This window comes from Rana temporaria, chromosome 3 (genome assembly GCF_905171775.1).
Source record: "Rana temporaria chromosome 3, aRanTem1.1, whole genome shotgun sequence".
NCBI lineage: Eukaryota > Metazoa > Chordata > Amphibia > Anura > Ranidae > Rana > Rana temporaria.
This window is the reverse complement of record NC_053491.1, coordinates 331,024,100-331,048,648: the sequence shown is the minus strand read 5'-3', so window position 1 is coordinate 331,048,648 and position 24,549 is coordinate 331,024,100. Positions and strand designations below refer to the sequence as shown.

The window sequence follows — 24,549 nt, the reverse complement described above, 5'->3', positions numbered from 1 at the left end:
TCTATTTTATTGACTAATATCACATGTGTTATGGTATCACAAGTATCAACTTTTACGTTGCACTTGAATATCTCTCAGGGGAACCTTATATAGGAAAATTTAGGGTAAATACTATATTTCCGTTATAACGGTTTGTGGACACATGATCTTTTTATTTCTTCCAAATCTGTTTATTTTTGAATAAAGATCGTTTATTCGATTGTGACCTAAGTATAGTTAGGAATATGTGATGTCGAAATGTATCTTCCTGTAATGCATTGTGATGTTATCCTTGATGTATGAACTCGATTGTACTGTTTATATTTTCAAAATAAACTTAAACTTGATTGAAAAAAAAAAACTTGCACTGTTTAGGAGATTTTTACTGTATACTGCGCCGATTACGTCATTGGCACATGCACAGTGAAAAAACGTCCGTCCATGCTATTTCTTCAGGGCCTGTGCCGTGACTAGCGGCTCCCGTGTGCATGTGCGAGATTGACGTTATCGCAGCTCTGGCCAATCACAGCGCTGGAGACTGCAAACCCAGAAGACACAACGGGGAAGATGTTGGCTGTGTCAGTGGTGTGCGGACACTGCTGCAAGGCTTCGTTCTAAGGTGAGTATTTCATAATGAGCTAGTATGTGATGTATACTAGCTCATTATGCCTTTGTCTTGCAGGGTTTTTTTTTTTTTTTCCATGGGGGTTTACAACCTCTTTAATCTCTTCATATTACTTACCCCTCTTAAAATTCTTATGAATCGTTCCTAATATGATCCACATTTGTATTTAAAATGCAATTATATTCACTACATTTGCCCATATGCAATTGTAATCTTTACTAGTTACAATTTTGAAAACAATATTACAATTATCTGATTCCAACCTGCCAAATATTTATGGAAAAACTATTAATTTCAAACTCTAAAGTGACCGAAAATGACATCCCAAACCATTGACTGAATCTAAGGAACTTTTGCAAATATCACCAAGGTTCATCCAGCAACCTGTCAAGACTAGCCGTGATGGTCATTTCAGTGTTTATTGTACTGTTGAGTCAAAACTTACCGAATCTTTTTCAAGAACGAGAATTCTGTATCAAACTGCTGCAGGGATAAAATTTCGATGCCATCGATGTGATGTTTTAACTCGGTTTCCAGAACCTTTCTGTCAGCAGATGTCAGAAGGCGGGAAAATGTTGTGATCTAAATAGAAGAATCCTGATTAAAGCAAAATTCCAGCTAAGAATAAGACACAAGTGAATAGCTCATTGAACTATAACATAAAAAAAAAATCAGCTTTTCAGCTGTTGTTGTTTTTTTTTGGCTGCTAGATGGCCTTAAGCCCTGGTTCACACTGGTGCGTTTTGACATGCGATTTGACAAGGTAAATCTGTGGCATTTGCCGGCAATGGCACCGTCCTAATCGGTGTGATGCCGCATCTGCACCGATTTCAAAAAGTAGTTTCTGTACTACTTTTTGCAATTTGAAACACACATCCAATAAAGTGTATCAAGTATAACAATGCATGTTATACTTGATACACTTTATTGGATGTTTGTTTCAAATTTATATAATACACATTCTTCCTGATTCTTATAATTGATAACAAATGCCTACAAGAATCTATAAATGACAATACCTTTCAAAAGAAAAAGTGTCCCTATGCTTTGATTTAGATCAGTGAATGCGAGCAAGCCACCTCTGTTGCCTTCTCCTTGATAGCCATTGATCTTCTGTGGGGCTTGAGGTCTGGATTGGGCTGAAATCCGTGTGGTCTGCACTGAGCCATTATCCGTCGGTCTGGACATCCAGTCACGTTTATATTTTTGTAAGAGTATTATACTTGCTTTGAATGTCATATGAAAATAATAAATTCATGTACAATCTGGTAAAATGTAATATACATTTCATTATGCATTTTGTTTTGCTTTTTTGGATGTATGTATGATTGCTTCCACTTCCTTATCATCTGATGAAGACTTTATATAAGTTGAAACGTGTTGGTGGACTTGGTGGATATGCAATTTATTTTAATAAATTTCACGTATCCCTGCAGTATATGTATATTTTAGGAATGGTATAAGATCTGGACGTGAAGTGTCTAGACCAGCCAATTTTAAACCTGTTCGATAAAAGTTTTTCTATTTTTTATACACCAATTTGTAATTGTGTGATTTCTATTGCTACAACAAAGTCCCATGGGAGATATCTTTTGTCTACTGTCTCTGGGGGTTACCAGCTTAAAACAAGGCTAAAGAGTCCCTGGACAGTGGACACACAAATCTAGAATGAACGCACACATAACCTGCTGAATGTCCAATATGAATTCAGCCATAGGAAATCATTACATGCTTCTAGATTCATGCTGATGTTTCATTCCAGATGGGTTCATTTAACATTGGGAGTTTTTTTGGAGCCATGTTATTTCTGCTTCCATCATCACTATAAACAGCTATGACATGTCAAGGAGAATACATGGGCTTTTTGACTAACCTGTACAATTGACCGGAAGTGGGTGCAAATACCTGTCTTAGACAGGTATCTGCACCCCCTCCCCCTTGAAAGGTGCCAAATGTGACAACGGAGGGAAAAGCGGAAGTTCCATTTTTGGGTGGAACTCTGCTTTATGGTAAGTTACAGGACACAGTGGATTGGGCAGTGGCAAGCAAAGCTGCAAGGCTAGTCCCAGAATAACAGAAAATAACAGGGAAGTTGCACCACTCCAGGTAATTCATACAGATGCCTGACTTCTATGAATGGAACCAATTGCTACTGCTGTGAAAAGTCGGGTGCCTGCTGAGGTCAGAAAACAATGAACAAATGGAGGGAAAAGAAATGTGGCAACACATCCAGCATAAAAACGTCAAACTTTTATTGTCATTGGAATAAAACAGCTAACTCTCAGATACGTCTCCCAAAGGTGACAACCACAAGGCAACTTTGTGAGTGAGGGAAGACAGTGGGATATCCCTTTGAGTAACAGCCTCCACAAAGGCCTTCACCAATGAATAAGAGGAAAATTGTGTCTGGGAAAAAAAATGGCTAGGGCAGAAATTTGACCCTGGATGTACCAAGGCCAAATACTGATCCTGACCACATTGGCGGAAAGACAAGCTTCGTTCCACAGAGTAATTTCAGGGATGAAATTTCCTAGCCATGCGTCAAAAAAGTAGCCCTTTCAGGTGTGATGGTAGACTTTAGTCGATCAACTAGCTTTCATGAGAGTATGGATGACAGCTAGCCATTAAACCCAGCTACCAAAAACAGGATGGCGGACCCTCTGTGACAGAAGATCTGGGAGGGCCAAAAGACAGTCTGCCAAGAATATGAGGGGGTTCAAATACCACCTGCTCTTGGGCCACGTCTGTGCAATAAGGATCACTAGAATAAAAGGGCTTCCTTGATTCCAGCGCCAGATTGGAAATCTGCCATGCTAGCGCAAGCCTGGATTTACGGACCAGTCGAATGAGATGATCCAGAGATGGAGTATGCTTGTCCCACGCAAACAGAATGTTTCAATGGTCTTGAGTAAAATTGGGCGTGCATTGCTGCCACGAAAAAAACTATCATCAGCCCAAAGACCCCTATACAAAAGCAAATGGTGGGGCATCTCCTTGACCATAGGGTCTGAAAGTGGCAGTGGAAGGCCAGTAGCTTGTCTGGAGGGAGAAAAACCCTGGGCACAGCTGTGTCTAGAACTGGGCCCAAATACTGTAATAGGTGAGTTGGTTCCAGTGCTGACTTCTGGAGATTTAGGACTTATCTGAACCTCTGCAGGGCCTGCACCATCCAACAGATGTTGGCAAAGTCTGTACTGACTGTTGCTTCAGGAGGGGGTCATTCATGTACCCCACAATTGGGATATTGTTAGAATACAGCAGAGCTATAGCCAGTTATGGCTGTAGGTCAGAAACATAAGGAGAAATCACCAGCATTCAGCTGAAAACAAATGCACTCATTAGTGTAATGTCACGTCACATCAGTCAAATAAGCAAACATTTCAGGGTCATGTAGGGTCCCTTCCTCAAGGCAACACAGTGACAGAAGTGGCTCTGCCCGAAACATTGGCTTATTTGATTGATGTGCACTAATAAATGCGTATACATGTGTGTAGTGGAGTACTAATGACATCTTATTGTTTTACTGTGATTTATACAGCACCATCCACTACAGTCACTATGAGCACTCATCTATTACCAAGGTCGAAGAATGAATGGAGTGCGGTCACTAAATAGACAACCGCACGGGGGGCATGTCAAACCACCGAGCAAGATGGACGCGCGACTCCACAGCTCCTGCACCGACTGGAACACAGCACAGCATCCCCGCTATCCCAGTAGCCTCCAGTGACTGAAAAACATACCAGCATACTGGATTAAACACCCAGAATGTCTGGCCTGACACGCAAAAGAAAAGAATATTGTCAACCAAAAAAACTGACAGATTTCTTTACACTGCCGAGAATCCAAGATGGCGCCCCCAGATGCCTCACCATGCTCCCTCACCTTATAAGCCAGCAACAGTCCTGCAAAATCGCAGATGCGACTGGATACAGATTCAGCAGGAAACAAGGTGAGCCCTCTATCCGATCCCATCCCAGCTCCTTTATCCCCCATCGCAGCCCTCCCTACCACATACCAATCTGTTCTAGACACCACCATGAAGGAGATGCTCATCTCCCTTCAAAACGACATCTCCACCATGTTCAGCACATTCTCCTCACAATTGCACTGTATGGGACAAAAAATGCACCTTGTCGAAAGACAAGTGGGAAAAATGACTGAAGTGGTTAACGATCTCGTAGACGCCCATAACCATACACAAGAAGAACAACAATGGATAAGGGCCAAAATGGCGGACCTTGAGGACAGGTCCCGTCGTAATAATGTAAAGATCTGAGGGGTCCCCGAAACCATCCTGCCGCATGATCTCAATGCATACGCCAGGAAACTAATTTCCACACTTCCATTTGACCCCCATGGAAACCATCATTGATCGAATCCATTGTCTTCCCAAACCCCTCCCATCAGAAGTCCCACAAGATGTTCTGATGAGAATACATTTTTTCATGCCAAAGACCAACTTCTACTCAAATTGAGACATCTTGGTCAACTCTCAGCCCCATACGCTAATCTCTAACTGTACGCTGATCTCTCACAGCACACCCGCCAACTGAGGAGACAACTTAAAGGGGTGGTTCCCCCTAAAACAAATTTCTAACAATACATTCGTAAGACTGCTTACACTGCGGGTAGGCTGGCTTTTTTTTTTTTTTTTAGTACATACCTCGATATCGCCGTTTCGTCCCTTGGCGGTGGGCGTTCCTAGTTGATTGACGTTCCTCCGACGGGCGCATACTGCGCGTCACGACTTTCCGACAGAAGCCGAACGTCATTGCGCAGGCGCCGTATAGAGTCGGCTCTATAAGGCGCCTGCGCAGCAACGTTCGGCTTCTTTCGGAAAGTCGTGACGTCACGTATGTGCCCGTCGGAGGAACGTCAATCAACTAGGAACGCCCACCGCCAAGGGACGAAACGGCGATATCGAGGTATGTACTAAAAAAACAAAACAAAAGCCAGCCTACCCGCAGTGTAAGCAGTCTTACGAATGTATTGTTAGAAATTTGTTTTAGGGGGAACCACCCCTTTAACACTATTACCAAACCGCTCAACAACCACAATATCCCCTACCAATGGGACTTCCCCACCAAAATCATAGTCACCGAAAATGGGATCAAACATAACATCTCCACAGTGGAGGAAGGCTTCAAACTACTTAACATATGTGGAATCATCACTGACTCATCTCAACTAGCACAACTAAATCGCAGGAGGAACATCCAACCCTCCGACGAGACTCGCCATGCTGGTAAGCACTATGTCGTGGGCTATGAAGAACAAAAAAAATAATACATTTAAAATTTACTGGCAAAAATGTGAGAGTCGCTTAGATGAACTATGAGCGGTCCATTTGTCCTTTTGGGGACCTTTGAGAAAAAAAAAACACCTTAGCTCATATTTGCCAAGTGCCCAAATACATTAGCTATCTGTAAACTTTTACAAGCAGATGTTGGAACAGAGATTTGCTTGAAACAATAGGGTCTCTTGTCACAGAAACCAGAAAAAACATTTTACCTACCCTGGTTGAATGGACAAGGAGGGCAATGCACATATATGGCTAAATCTGATCACACATGGAAATTACTTGTGACTAACAGTCTAAACCAAAGCAAATAATCCCCATGGTATTAGAGAGTAATGCCGCGTACACACAATCATTTTTCGGCATGAAAAAAAACAACGTTTTTCAGCATGTAGAAAAAATAACGTTTTTCCAACTTCATCATTAAAACGACGTTGCCCACACACCATCGTTTTAAAAAAATGCTCTAGCAAAGTGCGGTGACGCGTACGACGGCACTATAAAGGGGAAGTTCCATGCGGATGACGCCACCCTTGGGGCTGCTTTAGCTGATTCCGTGTTAGTAAAAGAAGATTTGCGCTTTCCGGTCTGTTACAGCGTGATGAATGTGCTTACTCCATTATGAACGGTAGTTTTACTAGAACGAGCGCTTCCGTCTCATAACTTGCTTCTGAGCATGCGCTGGTTTTTAACGTCGTTTTAGCCCACACACAATCATTTTTTACAACCCGAAAAACGACATTGTTTAAAACGTTGTTAAAAAATGCAGCATGTTTGAATTTTTTTTTCTCGTTTTTCAGAACCCGAAAAACGATGTGAAGCCCACCCACGATCATTTTAGATCGAAATTTTTTTAAAACAAAGTTTTTTTCATGCCGAAAAATGAAAATGTCCAATTTATTTCACATTGTTAACCACTTACTTACCTGCAGTATAGTAACGGTTGGTTGTGTGAAATACAGACGTTCTGATTCATTGTCATTTACACAAGGTTATTGAACCAATTGAGAATGTGTCATGACAGCATTATGTCAAAGGGACTGCATGCCCATTTTGTGGGTATTTTTATTGATTTTCAAGTAGTTCATGTAACGCAATTGGTATTTTAATTTCATGTAAATATTTATATTTTGTCAACCAATAAATGTAGCTATTTTGTATGAACATACGTCTCCGTGAATAAGTTTCATATTATAGACTATGTCATATAGATTGACTTGTATTCAAAAATGTCTTTGTTAAAAATAATTCATAATAAATACTGTGGGGGCAAACTGACCTTGAAAAAGCACAACAACTAACTCCTTACTGGATATTGGGTTCACACGTGATGCACTTTGCCAAGCCTCGGTCGGATGCCTTGCTCGTTGCAAATTGCTCCACGAACTTGCACCCCATAACATCACAGCAATCCCAGTTTCATTTGACTGCTGTCAGTTCTTGCTATATTCCCGTTTACCCTTTATCTCATAGTTTTCTTTAACCCGCATCTCCCCCCCCCCCCCCCCCCGAGAACACACAAAGGAGAAGGACACTAGAACCTTAATCTTTGGACCTTCCTGCCTAGAAGAACATCTGCAGAACAGTACTGCACCAACAAAAAATGTACCCACATCTACCATGCCACAGGCCCCACTAAGAAAAATGGGGTTATGATTGCAATCAAGAACACAGTCAACTTCACACTCCACGACAATCTGCTTGATATTGGCGGTAGATATCTGGCCCTAGACTGCACCCTGGACAATGTCAGCTACACTATTGTCACTGTGTATGTGCCTAATACCAAACAAATTAAATTCCTCTCTAAATTGTAGGTAATGTAAAATTAGGAATATATGACTTACCTTAAGTATGGAGTTTTTTTGCCACTGGACTGACTTTATGTTAATCATTTTATTTGTAAATAATCCTTGGTGGACTTTTTAAAATTTAAAAATAGGCCCTTACGTAGTTGATTACCAAATGAACCACAATTTTCAAGTGCATTACAAAAAAATACTAATAGCAAGTATAAGTATAAGAAATTGAAGAAAAGTTATACAGTACCTCTGTAAAAGTGGTATGATTATTATATCCAGTTGTCACATGACAGCAGAGGAAATCTAATAATGAACCATGTTTCTGCTTCTTGAAGTACTCATCAATTAAGTCTTTGCGGCCTAAGCGGATAACAGAATCAGGTGTGGCACAGTTTAGCAAGACTTGTTCTGCTTGGTTCCTCACATCTGTTTTATTTTCAGTATAAGTATGAGATTGTTTCATGTTCTCTGTCACTTGAAGGACAACTGAGGCACACGTGTCCGAATGGTAACCAATAAAAACATCTGAAGGCTGGTATGTTTGGGCTTTACCAATGGTGGAGTTTTGCTTGCCTTTAGCGAAATCTTCTACCCAACCTTCTAACTCTTGAACAATAACCTTGTGTTCTTTTTTTAGGAATGTGTTTATATCCAAGTAATGTTTCTCAAGACGGTTGATCAGTGGAATTGGAAAATCCTTGTACACAATTTCCTTTTCTTCAATGACTATCAATCTGAATTTTGGATGGACCCTACACTTGACACGGTGTGTGCCTAAGCCCAGGTCAACATATTTTTGACCAGCTAGATAAACATAGTATTGGTTTAAAGCATCATAGAGGCTTTCATACAGGTTCTGGAGATTAAGCAGTATAACCATCTTTCCAGTTTCCATGCAAATCTTAACACGGTTGATATTTCGGCAAATCTGAGTATATTCCTGGTCCTTTGGAAAACTGGAGCCGAAGATGATTTCTGGTGGCTGGTTTTCTTTAAGGAAAGCTTGCTGAAGGATCTGTAATGCAGCATAGTTTTTGGTTAATATTAACAAGTAACGACAATCATCACTGTCACTCCTGATGTTTTCCATGATCAAATCTATTGTATTAATATCTGCTATATTTTTCTTTTGATCGCTTAGGAAAATGTCCAAGGCATTCACCTCATCTTTCCCGCTGAAATTCCTCAGGACAGCCCTAGCAATTTCATCCAGGGTAAGGATGTCTTTGGACTGTTTGGTAAATGCAAACACCATTTTTATTAGACTGTAGAAATCTCTTAGACCAAAGAATTCTTTTTCTTGTTCTTTCAATGTTTTGCAAACTTCAAGATAAGCCTCTGAGAAGCTAAGAAAGTGTTGTACAACTTTATGGAGAATTAAGTTATTAGAAGAACAAATTCCCTTTGCACTTTCAATCAGTTCTTTTCTGTTTGGGTCACCACGGGATACAAATATCCCTCGGTTCATTTTTGCTGGATCTAAAGCCCAATTAGAGATACCAATAAATCCAACTTTTTTGTGTGGTGAGGTGTCATCATCTATGCATCCATCTTCCAGCAAAGGATGAAGTGTTTTTAAAGGCATTTTAGGAGAGTCTTCTGCAAGCCCTATTTCATCAAGTACAACTACAGACACATATTCATTTAAATTCTTCCCCTCCTGGAATCGTGCACAGTGCCTAAATGTACCAATGATTCCTTCTGGTGTTGAATGAGGACTACACTGAAAAGACACCAGGTGGATCTGCTTAAGGTCCTTGTACAGTTCTGTATGAGCTGCTTGGCCTTGCATAGCGTCCGCAACAATAGTCTTTGCAAGAGACTTTGAACTTCCAGGTTTTCCGACCAGAAACAATGGAATCTTAAGCTCAATGCATATGACCATCATAAAGAGGTTTTCCTTCAATGCAAGATTTCTTGCAATGGTGTCCCTTAACTGTACACCTGCCAAGAATAGATCTTGAATGGAAGTTATTTCCTGAAAAATATTTGTGGGGTCTCTATAAGGCAGAGGAAAGAATTTGCATATAGCCCTCCTGTAAGAATCTTTGGTTTCCAAAGATGCTTGATAGCACACGCCAACAGCATGAACTAGAGACCAAGCAGATTTATCTACCACACTGTAAGTACTTTTCCTTCTCTGTGCAAGGGATAGACAATGTTTCAACAGCTTCTCATGACGGTTAAAAAACCACTTGAAGACCTCTATGCAACGTTCCACATCTCTGAGGCTTACAAAGCTGCACTCATCATTTTTATTTCTCATGTAGGACTGAGAGGCTGAAAGGACGTCTGTCAATAATTGGATGTCAGTAGTAGAAAGCTGAATCTCTTTGGCTAAGCGCAACACAATCTGTTGAATGTATTTCTTCTCGGTCTCATTGTTAAGTTGCCCAAAATCCCATACAAGTGGCATCATGCTAGGTGGCAAAGCATGCACCCTATAAACAAGCTGTCTCAGTGGAATAGAGCCAAGTCTTTCTTTGGTCTCATCTGCTCTCACTTTATAACCTAGACCAGCAGATTCCAAACGTTTGATCATGTCATCAGTGTGCTTTCTGTAAGGGTTGCAAGCAGCAATGATATGCAGTCCAGAGTCTTCTTGCAAAGGCACTCCTTCTACCGTGTGATCGCACAGGGCTTCTTTGATGCTGCTAATGGCCTCAGTGGTGTTTGCTTCATCAAAAAACAACACAGTTTCACATCCTTCTGCCTTGTTGATTTGTGCAGTTTCTTGGGCCTCCAAAATTTTCTGGTAGATTGTCTCAGCAGTAGTACCACCATGAACCTTAACAAGTTTTATGTTTTCCGTTTCAACAAATCCCTTGCACAAATGACACAAAAACTTAATCAGCCTGGTTTTTCCACAACCAGTTTCTCCCATGATAACCACAGGTATTCCACATCGGAATCTCATCTTGATTGCCAAAATCTTTAGCATGTTATCCATGGTGAGTTCATATGTTTCATCAGGGTCTATCGGCCACTGAATTCCCAACACCATACATAATTTGCTTATTTTCTCATGCCTGGGCAACTGGTCAAAGTCAGTGTTGAAGGGCACTCTTTGAAGCCTCAAGCCTTCATAAAGTTGCAAGGACATAACATTTTCTCTGATAATGGACTTATTTTTAGGATTGATGGCATCCACCCCACCAGCATTATTGGGCTGCAGGTGGAATCCTATAAATGTCATGGAGGCGTGGTCTTCATTAAAGAAGATATAGGGATGTGGCTCAGACTCCCATCTCTTGCGCAATAAAAAAGGTACCAAGTCTTGTTCCTTAACTCCATCAAGATTTATCCCAAATCTTCCTGGGCTTTGATCTGCAATATGCAAGGAAGGAGTAGCAAAGTCTTTTGCCATTAGTATCATGAAATTTACCACAAAGTTTTTGAATCCTTGCAGTGTATCACCAACAAATTCATGGTTACAGAACACTGAAGCTTCACAGTCTCTTAGTTGAAGATTTAGAAACCATGCAAAGTTCCGAAGTTCAGACCAAGAAGGATCGACTATGCCACAGTAAAGAAGGAACATCTGCAGACATTTTGCTGGGTCACCTTCAGTGTGACCTTCTATGTACACAAAGGTATCTAGATTTTGTCCCATGTCAAAGAGTGTCAGGTATTGGTATGGTCTCTGGAAACATTCACTACGAAATTCCTCAATGTCCATTCCTGGAACTTCATAAACGGTCTCATCAGTTTGTGTAGTTTTTGTGAGAACCTCTTTTGGTGAGCAGCAGGAAATCTTGGGGAAGAAGTCTATGAAACCATTTTGCACTATTCGGGGAACCTGCAGGTAAAAATAAATAATATTGTTCAGTTAAACATCTTACCTTTGACATTTGAATAAGTTAACATAAACCCCATTATCTAAAAGCAACTAGTATAGTCTTGCACCTCTTTTTTTTGGCCATACGAACGTAATTATGTCGCTTTTTTCCCCATAAACCTCTAAATGCATGATCATTTCAGGATAGCCAAATTGTTGAGGATATTGTTGTATACAGTGGGGAAAATAATTATTTGATTCCCTGACAATTTTGTATGTTTGCCCACTTACAAAGGAATGAAGGGTCTATAATTTTTATCATAGGTGTATTTTAAATGATAGAGACAGAGGGCCAGATTCACAGAGAATTACGTTACTCTGCGGCGGCGTAACGTATCACATTTACGTTACACCGCCGCAGGTTTACAGCGTAAGTGCCCGATTCACAAAGCTCTTACCTGTAAACTTGCGGCGGTGTAACGTAAATGCGCTCGGCGCAAGCCCGCCTAATTCAAATGGGGCGGGCACCATTTAAATTAGGCGCGTTCCAGCGCCGAACGTTCTGCGCATGCTCCGACGTGCATTGCGCGAAATTACCGCGCCCCAACGTTTTTTTTTAAATGCGACGTGCGTTACGGCGTTTCGTATTCCCGGACGTCTTACGCAAAAAAAAAAATCGAAATTCGATGCGGGAACGACGGGCATACTTTAACATGGCTTATCTAAAGATAAGCCATGTTAAAGCAGGTGTAACTTTGCGACGGGTAAAAACGACTAGCGACGACGTACGGGATTGCGGCGAACGCGCGGATCTTCGTGGATTGCCGTAACTAGTCATTTGCATATTCTACGCCGACCGCAATGGCCTCGCCACCTAGCGGCCGGCATAGAATTGCATCCTTAAGATCCGACAGTGCAAGTCAATTACACCTGTCGGATCTTAGGGCTAGCTATGCGTAACTGATTCTATGAATCAGCCGCATAGTTAGGACGGGTGGATCACAGAGATACGACGGCGTATCAGGAGATACGCCGTCGTATCTCTTCTGTGAATCTGGCCCAATATACCTACCAAAAACCCAAAAAAACAAAACAAAAAAAAAGCTATAAATTAAGTTGCAGTTCTGTGAGTAAAATAAGAATTTGATCCCAAAGTAAAACATGACTTAGTACTTGGTAGAGAAACCGTTGTTGGCAAGAAGTAAGACGTTTCTTGTTGTTGGTGACCAGGTTTGCATACATCTCAGGAGCGATTTTGGTCCACTCTTCTTTACAAATCTTCTCTAATCCTTAAATCTGAGTTCCGCTCACCCCTCCAAAAATTAAAAGCCTGCAGCTACTGTAGCTGTTGACTTTTAATATTAGGACACTTACCTATCCTTGAGTCCAGCGATGTCAGCGTCCCAGCTGACATTTCCATCCATCTGATGTTTCCGCTATTGGCAGTAAAGAAACCCAGCAGCGGCTTCACGGCCGGGTCCCTACTGCGCATGCGCGAAGCTCGCTGTGTTCTCTTACTGCCCCGGTGGCGGGGGAAGGAGGAGGGAGCTGGACTTCTGATGTACCTCGCCGCGTTGAGGTCCGGCGGAAGTGGGGACAGGTTACCTGTCAAAAACAGGTACCCGCTTCTCCGAAAGGTGCCAAATGTGCCAAATGTGGCACCGGAGGGGAGTAAACAGTAGAAACTATAATGCCGCGTACACACCATCACTTTATGTGATGAAAAAAAACGACGTTTTAAATCATGAAATAAAACGACGTTTTTGAAACTTCATTTTCAAAAACGACGTTGCCTACACACCATCGTTTTTTCAAAATGCTCTAGCAAAGCGCGGTTACGTTCAGCACTCTTTTCCATTGAAGCTAGCTTCATAACTTGCTTCTGAGCATGCGCGGGTTTAAAAACGTCATTTTAAACGTTGTTTTGCCCACACACTATCATTTTAATTGACACAAAAAACGAGCATGCTTCAATTTTTTTGGGTCGTTTTTCACAAGACATAAAACAATGTTTTCCCCCACACACGGTAATTTTAATTGACGTTTTTCAAAACGTTGTTTTTTTTCATCACATAAAGGATTTAGGATCTGTAAAAAAAAATACCAAAATACCTCTTGAGATGTGTGCAAACCTGGTCACTAACTACAGGAAACGTCTTACCTCTGTGCTTGCCAACTAAGGTTTCTCCACAAAGTACTAAGTCATGTTTTGCTTGGGGATCAAATACTTCTTTTACTCACTGAACTACAACTCAATTTATAACATTTGTATAATGTTTTCAGGATTTTTGCTTGATATTCTGTCTCTATCATTTGAAATACACCTATGATAAAAATGATAGACCATTAATTTCTTTGTAAATGGGCAAACTTACAAAATCTGCAGGGGATCAAATAATAATTTTCCCCACTGTAGCTCTCCCCAAGATGTGCAAACATAGCTGGGGTTTATGAATACAGATTATATCTTTTGCTATCCTTTGTGTGACTTGCTTCTATCTAAGAATTGCAGTTTCTTCTGCAGCTTCCCCTTCCTCAGTGATTCTGTCACTTTGCTGCAATCACAGTAATTAAAGTAGAACTTAAAGCTTAAAAAATGTTTAACATTAGATTGAGGCTAATTACGTGAAGCAGAATCGGGTGTTTTTTTTTTAATCAATGCAGTACTTACCGTTTTAGAGATAAATGTTCTTTGCCGCTTCCAGGTATGGTCTTCGGGACTGGGCGTTCCTATTTGATTGACAGCCTTCCGACGGTCGCATACAGCGCGTCATGAGTTGCCGAACGTCGGTGCGGCTCTATACGGCGCCTGCGCACCGGCGTTCGGCTACTTTCGGAAACTCGTGACACGCTGTATGCGACGGTCGGAAGGCTGTCAATCAAATAGGAACGCCCAGTCCCGCAGCCCATACCCGGAAGCCACGGAGAACATCTATCTCTAAAACGGTAAGTACTGCATTGATTTAAAAACAAAACACCCGATTCTGCTTCCCGTAATTAGCCTCAATCTAATGTTAAAAATAGATTTTTTGGGTGAACCTCCACTTTAACTCACAACGAATTTCTTCATAGGGCACTGTGTGTAAAAGAGGATAGCTTTTTTTTTGTTTACATACACAGTTTTCTCCTAACATTGTGCGTGTTTTCGCTCTGTCCACTGTGTACATCTTGTGGGCTCTTTGTATGAACTTCCTTTGGACATGTATGCCCTCTAGCAGCAGCTGAACTCTTCTGAGCACTGCCGTCCATTCCTTTTACCCTGCATGAACCCTAACCTGTTTACAATATTGCCCTCCCTGTAGCCTCATTACCTCGGTAACACCCTTTCCTTCTTGGGCACATTAACCCTCCCTCCCCATCATCCCCAACTCCCATGTGGACACTAATCCCCCTAGCTGCCTCACACCCTGCCTGACAACTCTCACCCTTGCCATTCTGGAAAAGGCACACTTTTGCCAGCTGTATTTAAAATACATTTAATTGCGTTTTAAAGAATACATGACTGCCTAAACCCATTAATCTTTCCATTAACTACACTCTCTGACACACCTCTTCTAATAACATCTTTTAGCCCCCTCGTTTTGAGATAGGCTGCCCCTCCTGCTACTGCAAAGTCCACAGCTCTCCTGAAACATACTTCCCATATATTGCATGCCAACATAGAGCATGCATGTATGAGGCTGGACTCCCACCACATACAGTATGTTCAGTGGACCAAGACTTTAGCATTCTAATGATGCTTTGTACTGACCATACTGAACCCTCCTGTTGCCCGTACTGTGCCCTCCTGACACCCATACTATGCTCTCCTGAGGCCTGTACTGTGCCCTCCTGACGCCCGTACTGTAACCTCCTTATGCACGTACTGTGCCCTCCCAGTCCCTGTACTGTGCCTTCCTGACGCCCATACTGTGCCCTCCCATCCCCATACTCTTACCTCCTGAACCCCTTGTAATTTTCCCTCACTCCCTGCACTGTGTCCAGCACTCTTCTGACCCCTTTTACTGTGACATGCTGACCCCCCCCCCCCCCGTACTTTTCTCTCTAGACTCCCTGTATTCTGCCCCTGTGACGCTTAGTCTTTTGCCCTGGTGTCTTCCAGTCCTCTGCCCTGCTAAACCCTGCAAACTGTCCTTTGCTCGAACTAACTCCATACACAGCTCTACATCCCACTGACATCTGTACACTGTCTTGTTTCCCCCTGTCCTATTGACCCCTATCCTCTGTCCTGTCATTTTCTGTCCTCTGCCCTACTTTTCTCTGTACATTGCCCTACCCACTACTGACATGTGTACTCTGCCCTGCATCCCAAGGCTAGGCTCACACTAGAGTGGGTTTGAGGCCCCCATCTGCTGGATACGACAGCCCATTTATTTGTATGGGGAGTTGTGCCTGCATTTTAGGGGGAAATAAAAAAGGAGCCTGCACCTTTTTTTTTAATGTAGCCACAGAGAAGTCGCATGGTGTTTTTGCACCATGCGATTTACCTTGAGTTCCTGTACCCACACACTCACTACATGTTTCTGTAATTTATAATATATATATATTTTGTGTCTGTTGACATGTTTTGGTGTGTAAGTATGGCACTTATTGTTTCTCTGCTGGCATGTATGGAAAATAAATGGATGCTAAAAGGATAAAAAATGATAGAAGGCTGAAACTTTCAGCAACCAATCAGTGAGCGGTAATAATGTGCAGTAACCTCTAGTAAACTCTTCTATAGCTGAGCCTCACTCCTGCTGCACTCTCCAACATGCTGCAACACTGCTATAAGCTTCCCCAAACTACATATATAACCCTTTACCTTACTCCCTACTTCAGCTCTGCTACCTCTCATGAGCGGGACATCATTTAGTTGAACTGTTCCTTACTTGACCCCCACCTCCTTCCTATTGCCTTTTGTTTTCTTCTTCCTCTTTTATCTTTTTTTGCCCTTAACTTTCTCCCCCTCTCGCACTTTAAATCTTTTTTTCAAAATTATAAATAAAAAATGTCATTTATTTAATCCCCCAAACCCCCCCCCCCTTTTCCTACCCTCCAGCCTCTCTGACATAATTGAAATCCCGGAACTTCCAGATTCTAGCTTTTGTCAAATTCCTAAGGGGACTTCTCCCTGCACTATGGTAAATTTTTCAGTGCCCCACAAGAGATATTCCAAAATGTAATATCTTTTTCGGTCCCAAAAGGATTTGTATCTCCTACACAAAGCCACTATTAAGCCCTTGTTTCTATCAGACTACCACCTGATTCTGATCATGCTGACATTCCGAGAACAGTTACACCAGATGAAAATTTGGCACCTAGACTTCTCCCTTCCTACTGACCAATTTAAAGAAGTATTCACTTTTCTTCCGGGTGGAAGGTGTCATCAATGGATTATTTACTTTTTTGATGGTGGAATAATATTTTTGATGGACTCACATTTATATCCTGACATTTACACGATAACAATGAACTCGGTTAAAGTTAATATTTTTTAAGAGTTTTTTTTTGAACACTGGTGTGAACATATTTTTAAATACCAGCAGGCAGGGCCGCTGATAAGACAGTACAGTCAGACCTTCTGTACTGGGCCCAGTCACCTTCAGCTCAAAAGGGGACCTGGGTACCTGCAGAGCAGGAGGGCCGGCTGTACTGTCTTACTGCAGCCACCGTTTATCTTCTGCCTCCCTCTGCAGCACTGCCAGCTTCTCTTCTTCTTTTGGCTGCACTGCTGGTGGATTGGTCCTAGTGCATGCACCCCTTCATCTGCTTTCCGGGCCCCCTGTTTGCCCCTTCCCCCCTCAACCTTTCCAACTTCCCTCCTCTCCTTTGTTCTATTTTAAACTGGTTGGGGAGCCAAGGGTCAGGTAAGTAAAAATAGGATTTTTGTACTCACCGTAAAATACTTTTCTCTGAAGTCCATGGACGAACACAGCTTCCTTATACTCTTGACTGTAGGGTTATGTTCCGTCTATCAGGAGAGGACTAGGCAGACATATTAATGGTTAAAACATGTAATCATGTTAATGGTGCCTAAGGCAAGTTTCTGATCCACGACACGCTGCAAAAACAGGAGGATCCTGGAAACTGAATATGTACGTGGATGCCACCCCATCTCCTCGCACATAGAGACGTAAGCCTTCCATGTGCGATTTTAAATCTTCCGAGAAGAAGACTTCCATGCCCTCAGCATGGTGGAAATTACCGACTCTAAAGCAGGATGAAGAATGGGACCTTGTGACAGAAAATCATTTCGCAGCGGCAGTTGCCAAGGAGTAGGGATGAGCTTTGAGTTCGAGTCGAACTCATGTTCGACTCAAACATTGCCTATTCGGCGAACAACGAACAATTTGGGGTGTTCACGGCAAATTCAAGCTGCGGAATTCAAGCTGCGGAACACCCTGTTAAAGTCAATAGGAGAAATCTAAAGTGCTAATTTTAAAGGATAATATGCAAGTTATTGTCCTAAAAAGTGTTTGGGGACCTGGGTCCTGCACCAGGGGACATGTGTCAATGCAAAAAAAAGTTTTAAAAACTGACGTTTTTTCGGGAGCAGTGAATTTAATAATGCTTAAAGTGAATCAATAAAAGTGAAATATTCCTTTAAATTTCATACCTGGGGGGTGTAAAGTAAGCATGTGAAATAGCGCATGTTTCCCGTACTTAGAACAGTTCCTGCACAAAGTTTCATTTCTGAAGGAAAAAAAGTCATTTAAAACTGACTTGCGGCTATAATGAATTGTCAGCTCCCGGCAATTCAGAGAGAATTCATTCATTCATTCAAAATTTAATTACCAGGCCCTTCAGGTCTGGTATGGATATTAAGGGGAACCCCGCTGTCAATTTAAAAAACGACGTGGGATTCCCCCCAAATATCCATTCCAGACCCTTCAACGACAAAGTTGGAGCCCCCGGGATCGAGAGTGGATTACCACCGCTGGATTTTTTATTTTATTTTTTGTTTTTAATAAAGGACTTTTTTCCACGGTGTCTGTTTTTTTTTTTTACAACCATTTACACTTCCTTCATAAAATGGTACCCCATTACCAATTCACATAGGGGGGGGGGGTTAGGATCTGGGGGTCCCCTTTGTTAAAGGGGTCTTCCAGATTCTGATAAGCCCCCCGCCCGCAGACCGGCCAGGGTTGTGGGGATGAGGTCCTTGTCCCCCTCCCCATGTTGAGGGCATGTGGCCTGGTACGGTTCAGGAGGGGGGGGGGGGGCGCTTTCTGCCCCCCCCTCTTTTCTGCGGCCGGCCAGGTTAATGTGCTCAGATAAGGGGTCTGGTGTGGATTTTTGGGGGAACTCCAGCCAACTTCCAGCTCTTGCCAGGCACCTCCCGATTAAGTGTGGTCACAAAATTTAAATACTTAGGGATTTGGATAACGAAAGACGTCACCCAATATACAAACTTAAATCTTGCCCCATTGTTATTAAAGTGGAAAAATAAATGTGATATTTGGAAAAGACTTCCCTTGTCAGTAGCAGGACGATGCAACCTAATAAAAATGTTGTGGCAGCCACAATTACTATACGTCCTACACAATGCACCCTTATGGTTAGGATTTACATGGTTCAAGAAAGTAGAATCACTATTTAGAGAACTTATATGGAGAGGTGGCCAAGCTAGGATAAGCTTGCAAACACTCCAATTACCAGTAAAAGAAGGGGGCATGGCGTTTCCACACCCAAAGCTATATTTCATTGCGTCACAATTGCAACATCTGGCAGGGTGCGGAACCGCTGAGAGCGATGGCTCCATCAGCCGTTTGATGTTAACAAACAACCCTCACAAACTGCTGGTGGAAGCCCTAGAGGCAGATTTCTTCCCCTATAAACACCTAACAGTAAAATTAGCTATCAAAGTATGGCACATCACAAAGACCCTATTGGGATACATTGGCCTAACAGAATGTTCACCCCTATGGAAAAATAACAACCTGCAGGAAGTAACAAGTATAGAAGAATCAAGTGAGTGGAAGAGACAAGGCATAACCCGCTTAAAGCACATGTTCGAGGGCAATACCCTAAAAACATTTCTAGATCTAACTAGGGAATTTAATATCTCAAACAAAACATTCTACAAATACCTACAGGTCCGCCATGCTATTCAAGCACAATTTAGCTCCAAACCAATTATATGGACCCAGATCCCTGTCCTTCTGAAGATAATCAAGGCAAGTATGGCCAAGGGCCTAATATCACTAACATACAATAGTTTGAGTGCTAGTGCGATAAGCAGAGCAGGACCGGCCAAGAGTAAAGCAGCGTGGGGAAAAGACTTGGGAATAATATCACTTGAACAGTGGGATAGGATTCTTCAACAAGGCGCATTGGTCTCAATTGCTCCAGCGCAAAGACTCTCCCACTTGTTCTTACTACACAGGGTATATTTTACCCCGCACAAAATGTTTAAAATGGGGTGGAGACAAAACAACGAATGCCCGAGATGTAAAAATAAAGGGAACCTAATACATATGGTCTGGAAGTGCCCCAAACTCTATAGCTACTGGAGGGAAATAGTAGAGAGGATAAATAAGGCATTTGGAACATCCATTGATCCAGTGGCTAGGACCTGCCTCTTGGGGAGCATAGAAGACACAAGAGTCCCTCAAGACAGTGGGGAAGCTATACTGAGATGCCTTTTCCAGGCACGTAAGACGATAGCCCAAAAATGGCAGGCGCAGACCCCCCCGTCAGTAGTCAACTGGCTAACATCCATGAAATTAACAATCTCAAATGAAAGAGTGTACTTTACCAGACAGGGGAACTATGGGAAATTTGAAAGAATATGGGGGCCGTGGTTGAGGACGACGGGAAACCTAGTTTAGGGGAACCCGCGTAAACGATTCCAGAACGTCACCCCCCCCCCGGCATCGATGGATGTTTTCCTTCGATGCCGGGGTGGGATTGCCGGGAGCTCTGATAGGGCAAACCACCCTGGGGAACTTGTCTTCTCATATTAACACAAGGGGACTCTGTTAACAGAAAAGCGCAGGGGCCTCCTCCCTTTTCTTCTTGTGGTCCTACACAGCAGATCAATTAAAGGGGTAACACGCTTCCTTAGATAGGGGTAGGGTGGGGGGGACGGGGAAGGGGCAAGAATAGATGTATGGCTAGGAGATATAGCAGGCATCAGGTACTTAAGGGTATTTAAGTTAGGAGTACGGGCAGTATTGGCTGTAGAAGCTGTCTTTTTTTTGTCTCTTCCGTATTGTATGTATTCTTATATGGTGTAGCACTGTTACCTGATGAAATATGTGCCTGCTGTACTAAGTCATTTTAAAATCACATAAAAAAACAATTACATTTAAAAAAAAAACTGACTTGCGGCTATAATGAATTGTCAGCTCCCGGCAATTCAGAGAGAATTCATTCATTCATTCAAAATTTAATTACCAGGCCCTTCAGGTCTGGTATGGATATTAAGGGGAACCCCGCTGTCAATTTAAAAAATGACGTGGGATTCCCCCCAAATATCCATTCCAGACCCTTCAACGACAAAGTTGGAGCCCCCGGGATCGAGAGTGGATTACCACCGCTGGATTTTTTTTTTTTTTAATAAAGGACTTTTTTCCATGGTGTCTGTTTTTTTTTTACAACTATTTACACTTCCTTCATGAAATGGTACCCCATTACCAATTCACATAGGGGGGGGCAGGATCTGGGGGTCCCCTTTGTTAAAGGGGTCTTCCAGATTCTGATAAGCCCCCCGCCCGCAGACCGGCCAGGGTTGTGGGGATGAGGTCCTTGTCCCCCTCCCCATGTTGAGGGCATGTGGCCTGGTACGGTTCAGGAGGGGGGGGGGGGCGCTTTCTGCCACCCCTCTTTTCTGCGGCCGGCCAGGTTAACGTGCTCAGATAAGGGGTCTGGTGTGGATTTTTGGGGGAACTCCATGCCATTTTTTTTTATTTGGGGTGGAGTTCCCCTTAAAATCCACACCAGACTTGAAGGGTCTGGAATAGATATTTGGGGGGAACCCCACATAATTTTTTTAATTGACGACGGGGTTCCCCTTAATATCCATACCAGACCTGAAGGTCCTGGTAATTGAATTTGGGGGGACCCCACACTTTTTTTTTTTTATGAATGAATTCTTTCTGAATTGCCGGGAGCCGACAATTCATTATAGCCACAAGTAAGTTTTAAATTACTTTTTTTATTTCAGAAATTACACTTTGTGCAGAGACAGTTCTAAGTACGGGAAACATGCGCTATTTCACATGCTTACTTTATACCCCCCCATGGTGCGAAATTTAAAGTAATATTTCACTTTTATTGTTTCACTTTAAGCATTATTAAATTCACTGCTCCTGAAAAAAACCCAGTTTTTAAAACTTTTTTTTTGCATTGATACATGTCCCCTGGGACAGGACCCAGGTTCCCAAACACTTTTTAGGACAATAACTTACATATTAGCCTTTAAAATTAGCACTTTAGATTTCAAACGTTCGAGTCCCATAGACTTTAACGGGGTTCTAAAGTTCACACAAACATTTGGTGTGTTCGCGGGCTAACAACGCATCAGTCGCATCCGCCCAAGGATCTTTTGACCTGGCCATGAACCTCAACACCTTTCGATTTAGCCGAGAAGACAGGAGATCTACGTCTGTCTCGCCCCATCTACGGCAAAGGAGGTGAAATACATCCGGGTTTAGTGACCATTCTCCAGCATCTGGCGACTGAGGTAATCCGTTTGCAAGTTTTTTAACCCCGGAATGTAAATGACTGATAGAGCCGGTACGCTTCTCTCTGCCCACCGCAAGATGTCACGCTTCTTGTTCCTCCTTGATGGTTGACATACGCCACCGCCGTGGCGTTGTCCGACTGGATCCTGATCGGACACCCCTGCAGCCTCAGTGACCATGTGGAGAGGCACTGATCGCCCGGAGTTCCAGTACATTGATCAGCAGGTGAGATTCTTCCTGTGTCCAGTGACCATGTGTCAACTGAACACCCCAAACTCCCCCCAACCGGTCAAGCTGACGTCCGTCGTGATCACTGTCCAGTGAAAGGAAAGGAACGGCTTTCCGGACTGAAGAGCCAGAGAGCTCAACCACCAAACCAGGGAAATCCTGACCTGTTGGCTCACCCGGATTTGACAATCCAGGGACAAAGGGGATCTGTCCCATTTGGACAGAATCTCCTTCTGCAAAGCTCGAGTGTGGAATTGAGGCTACCATTAGACCCAAGACTCGCATGCAAAAGCGGAGCGACGACCATTTTCGGGATGTCAACAGCTTCACCGCAGTCTGAAGAGTCTGCAACTTTTCCAAAGGGAGAAAAACTCTCGCCTTTGAGGAGTCTAGAATCAAGCCCAGATATTCTAGGCGCTGAGTTGGTACCAGCACAGACTTCTGGAAGTTCAGCACCCAGCCAAATTCTCCGAGGGTCTGACTGGCAATCGCCACATCCTCCTCTAATTCTGAGCTTGAAGCAGCTCTCAGAAGTAGATCGTCCAAGTAGCCCACGAAGGCAATACCTCGCTGTCTCAGCAAGGCCAGAATCGGGGGGGAAGCACCTTGGTGAAAACCCTTGGTGCCGACGCCAGGCCAAAAGGGAGCGCCACAAATTGATAGTGGTAGTCCCCCACCGCAAAGCACAGGAATCTCTGATGCCTGACGAAAACGGGGACATGCAAGAACGCGTCCTTGATGTCCAAGGATGCCAGAAAATCCCCCGGATGGAGTGCAGAGACCACAGAGCGAACCGATTCCATCCTGAACTTCCGAACCTTTACAAAAGGTATTCAGAGCCTTTGATTTCCAGAATTGGACAGACTCTGTCCTTCGTCGGGACCAAAAACTGATTTGAGTAGAAACCCTAAAACCTTTCCTGCAGTGGCACAGGTATGATCACCCCCACACTTCAGCAAATCCTGTACTGCCCCTCTTAGGGTGCCCTGACGAGCCGAAAGAAGAGGAAGGTTTGAGGGAAAGAATCTGTTCGGTGAACAAAAAGAAACTATCTTGTACCCTGATGAAACCACTTTGCAAACCCACTGGTTGGAAAGCAGGGAGGTCCATCGAGCTGCAAACTCATGAAGACGTCCCCCCACCTGAGGGTCAGGTGGGGGCAAACCTTCATGCAGTAGCAGATTTGTTTGCAGGCTTGTTTGGCCTGTGAACCCAGGGTTGCTTTTGTCCCTCAGCCGGCCCCTTATTGGCATGTCAACACCCATCTGCGGGCCCTGACTGACAAAAATGCTGCTTCTGCGTGGAAAATGAGGGTCCCGGCTTACGGCGTGGCTCCTTACCTCTTCTGGACTGAGGGAGGAGCGTGCTCTTACCTCCTGTGACATGCTAATAATGTCATCTAGTGAGGCTCCAAATAGCCTCCCACCCCGGAAGAGCAAATCCGCCAGGGCCTTCATGGAAGTCTGGTCCGCAGACCAGCATTTTAGCCAGATCAGGCACCGCAAAACAACCACAGATGACGAGGCTCTGGAGATCAAAGGAGCTGCATTCTGGGCTGCATCGCAGACATATTTGAGGCCATGCACTAACTGGTCAGCTAGTTAAACGCAGCCCAGGGGAGCATGATGCTCCTCCAATTCCCACTGCAGTAACTTTGCCCACTCAGTCAACGTCTGTGACACTAGTGCTGTGGCCAAAATGGGCCGCAATGCCGATCCCACGATGGTGAACATGGACCGACCCACTGCCTCAGACCTCCTATCTGCAGGGTCCTTAAAAGCAGGGGTCTCCTCTACCGGAATTGTGGTGACTTTGTTTAACCTAGACATTGGGGGGGTCCAGCAAGCTCTCCTCAAAAGGGTAACGCACCGCCATGCGTTTAGGAACCGAAAAGGTCATCTGCGGTCGCTCCCATTCCTTGTCTATGAACCTATCAAAATAAATCACATAAGGAAACACCTTAGCAGTTTGGGCCGGCTTGTGGGACCCAAAAGGGACAGACATCTTAGCAGATGTCCCAGCCGCATCATCCAGCTTAAGAGTGTCCCACACTGCGGTGATAAGTGCTCCAACAAGTACCTTGTCCTGCGCTGACCCAGACATAGAGTCACCCTTACTGTCTGAATGGTCCTAGTCAGCATCCTCTGATACCTCAGAGCCAGTGC

General features: G+C 43.4%; 1 protein-coding gene across 5 annotated transcripts in view; it reads right to left on the bottom strand.

Annotated features, from left to right (window-relative positions):
* Positions 1 to 24,549, bottom strand: part of RNF213 (ring finger protein 213) — a 520,350-nt gene that overhangs the window by 152,746 nt on the left and 343,055 nt on the right. For all 5 annotated transcript variants that reach the window (XM_040345008.1, XM_040345007.1, XM_040345006.1 and 2 more), the window contains 2 exons: positions 7,956 to 11,507; positions 1,050 to 1,186 (listed from right to left, as the gene is read on the bottom strand). In XM_040345008.1, coding sequence (XP_040200942.1) covers positions 1,050 to 1,186; positions 7,956 to 11,507 — 3,689 coding nt within the window. The remainder of the gene's footprint in view (positions 1 to 1,049; positions 1,187 to 7,955; positions 11,508 to 24,549) is intronic.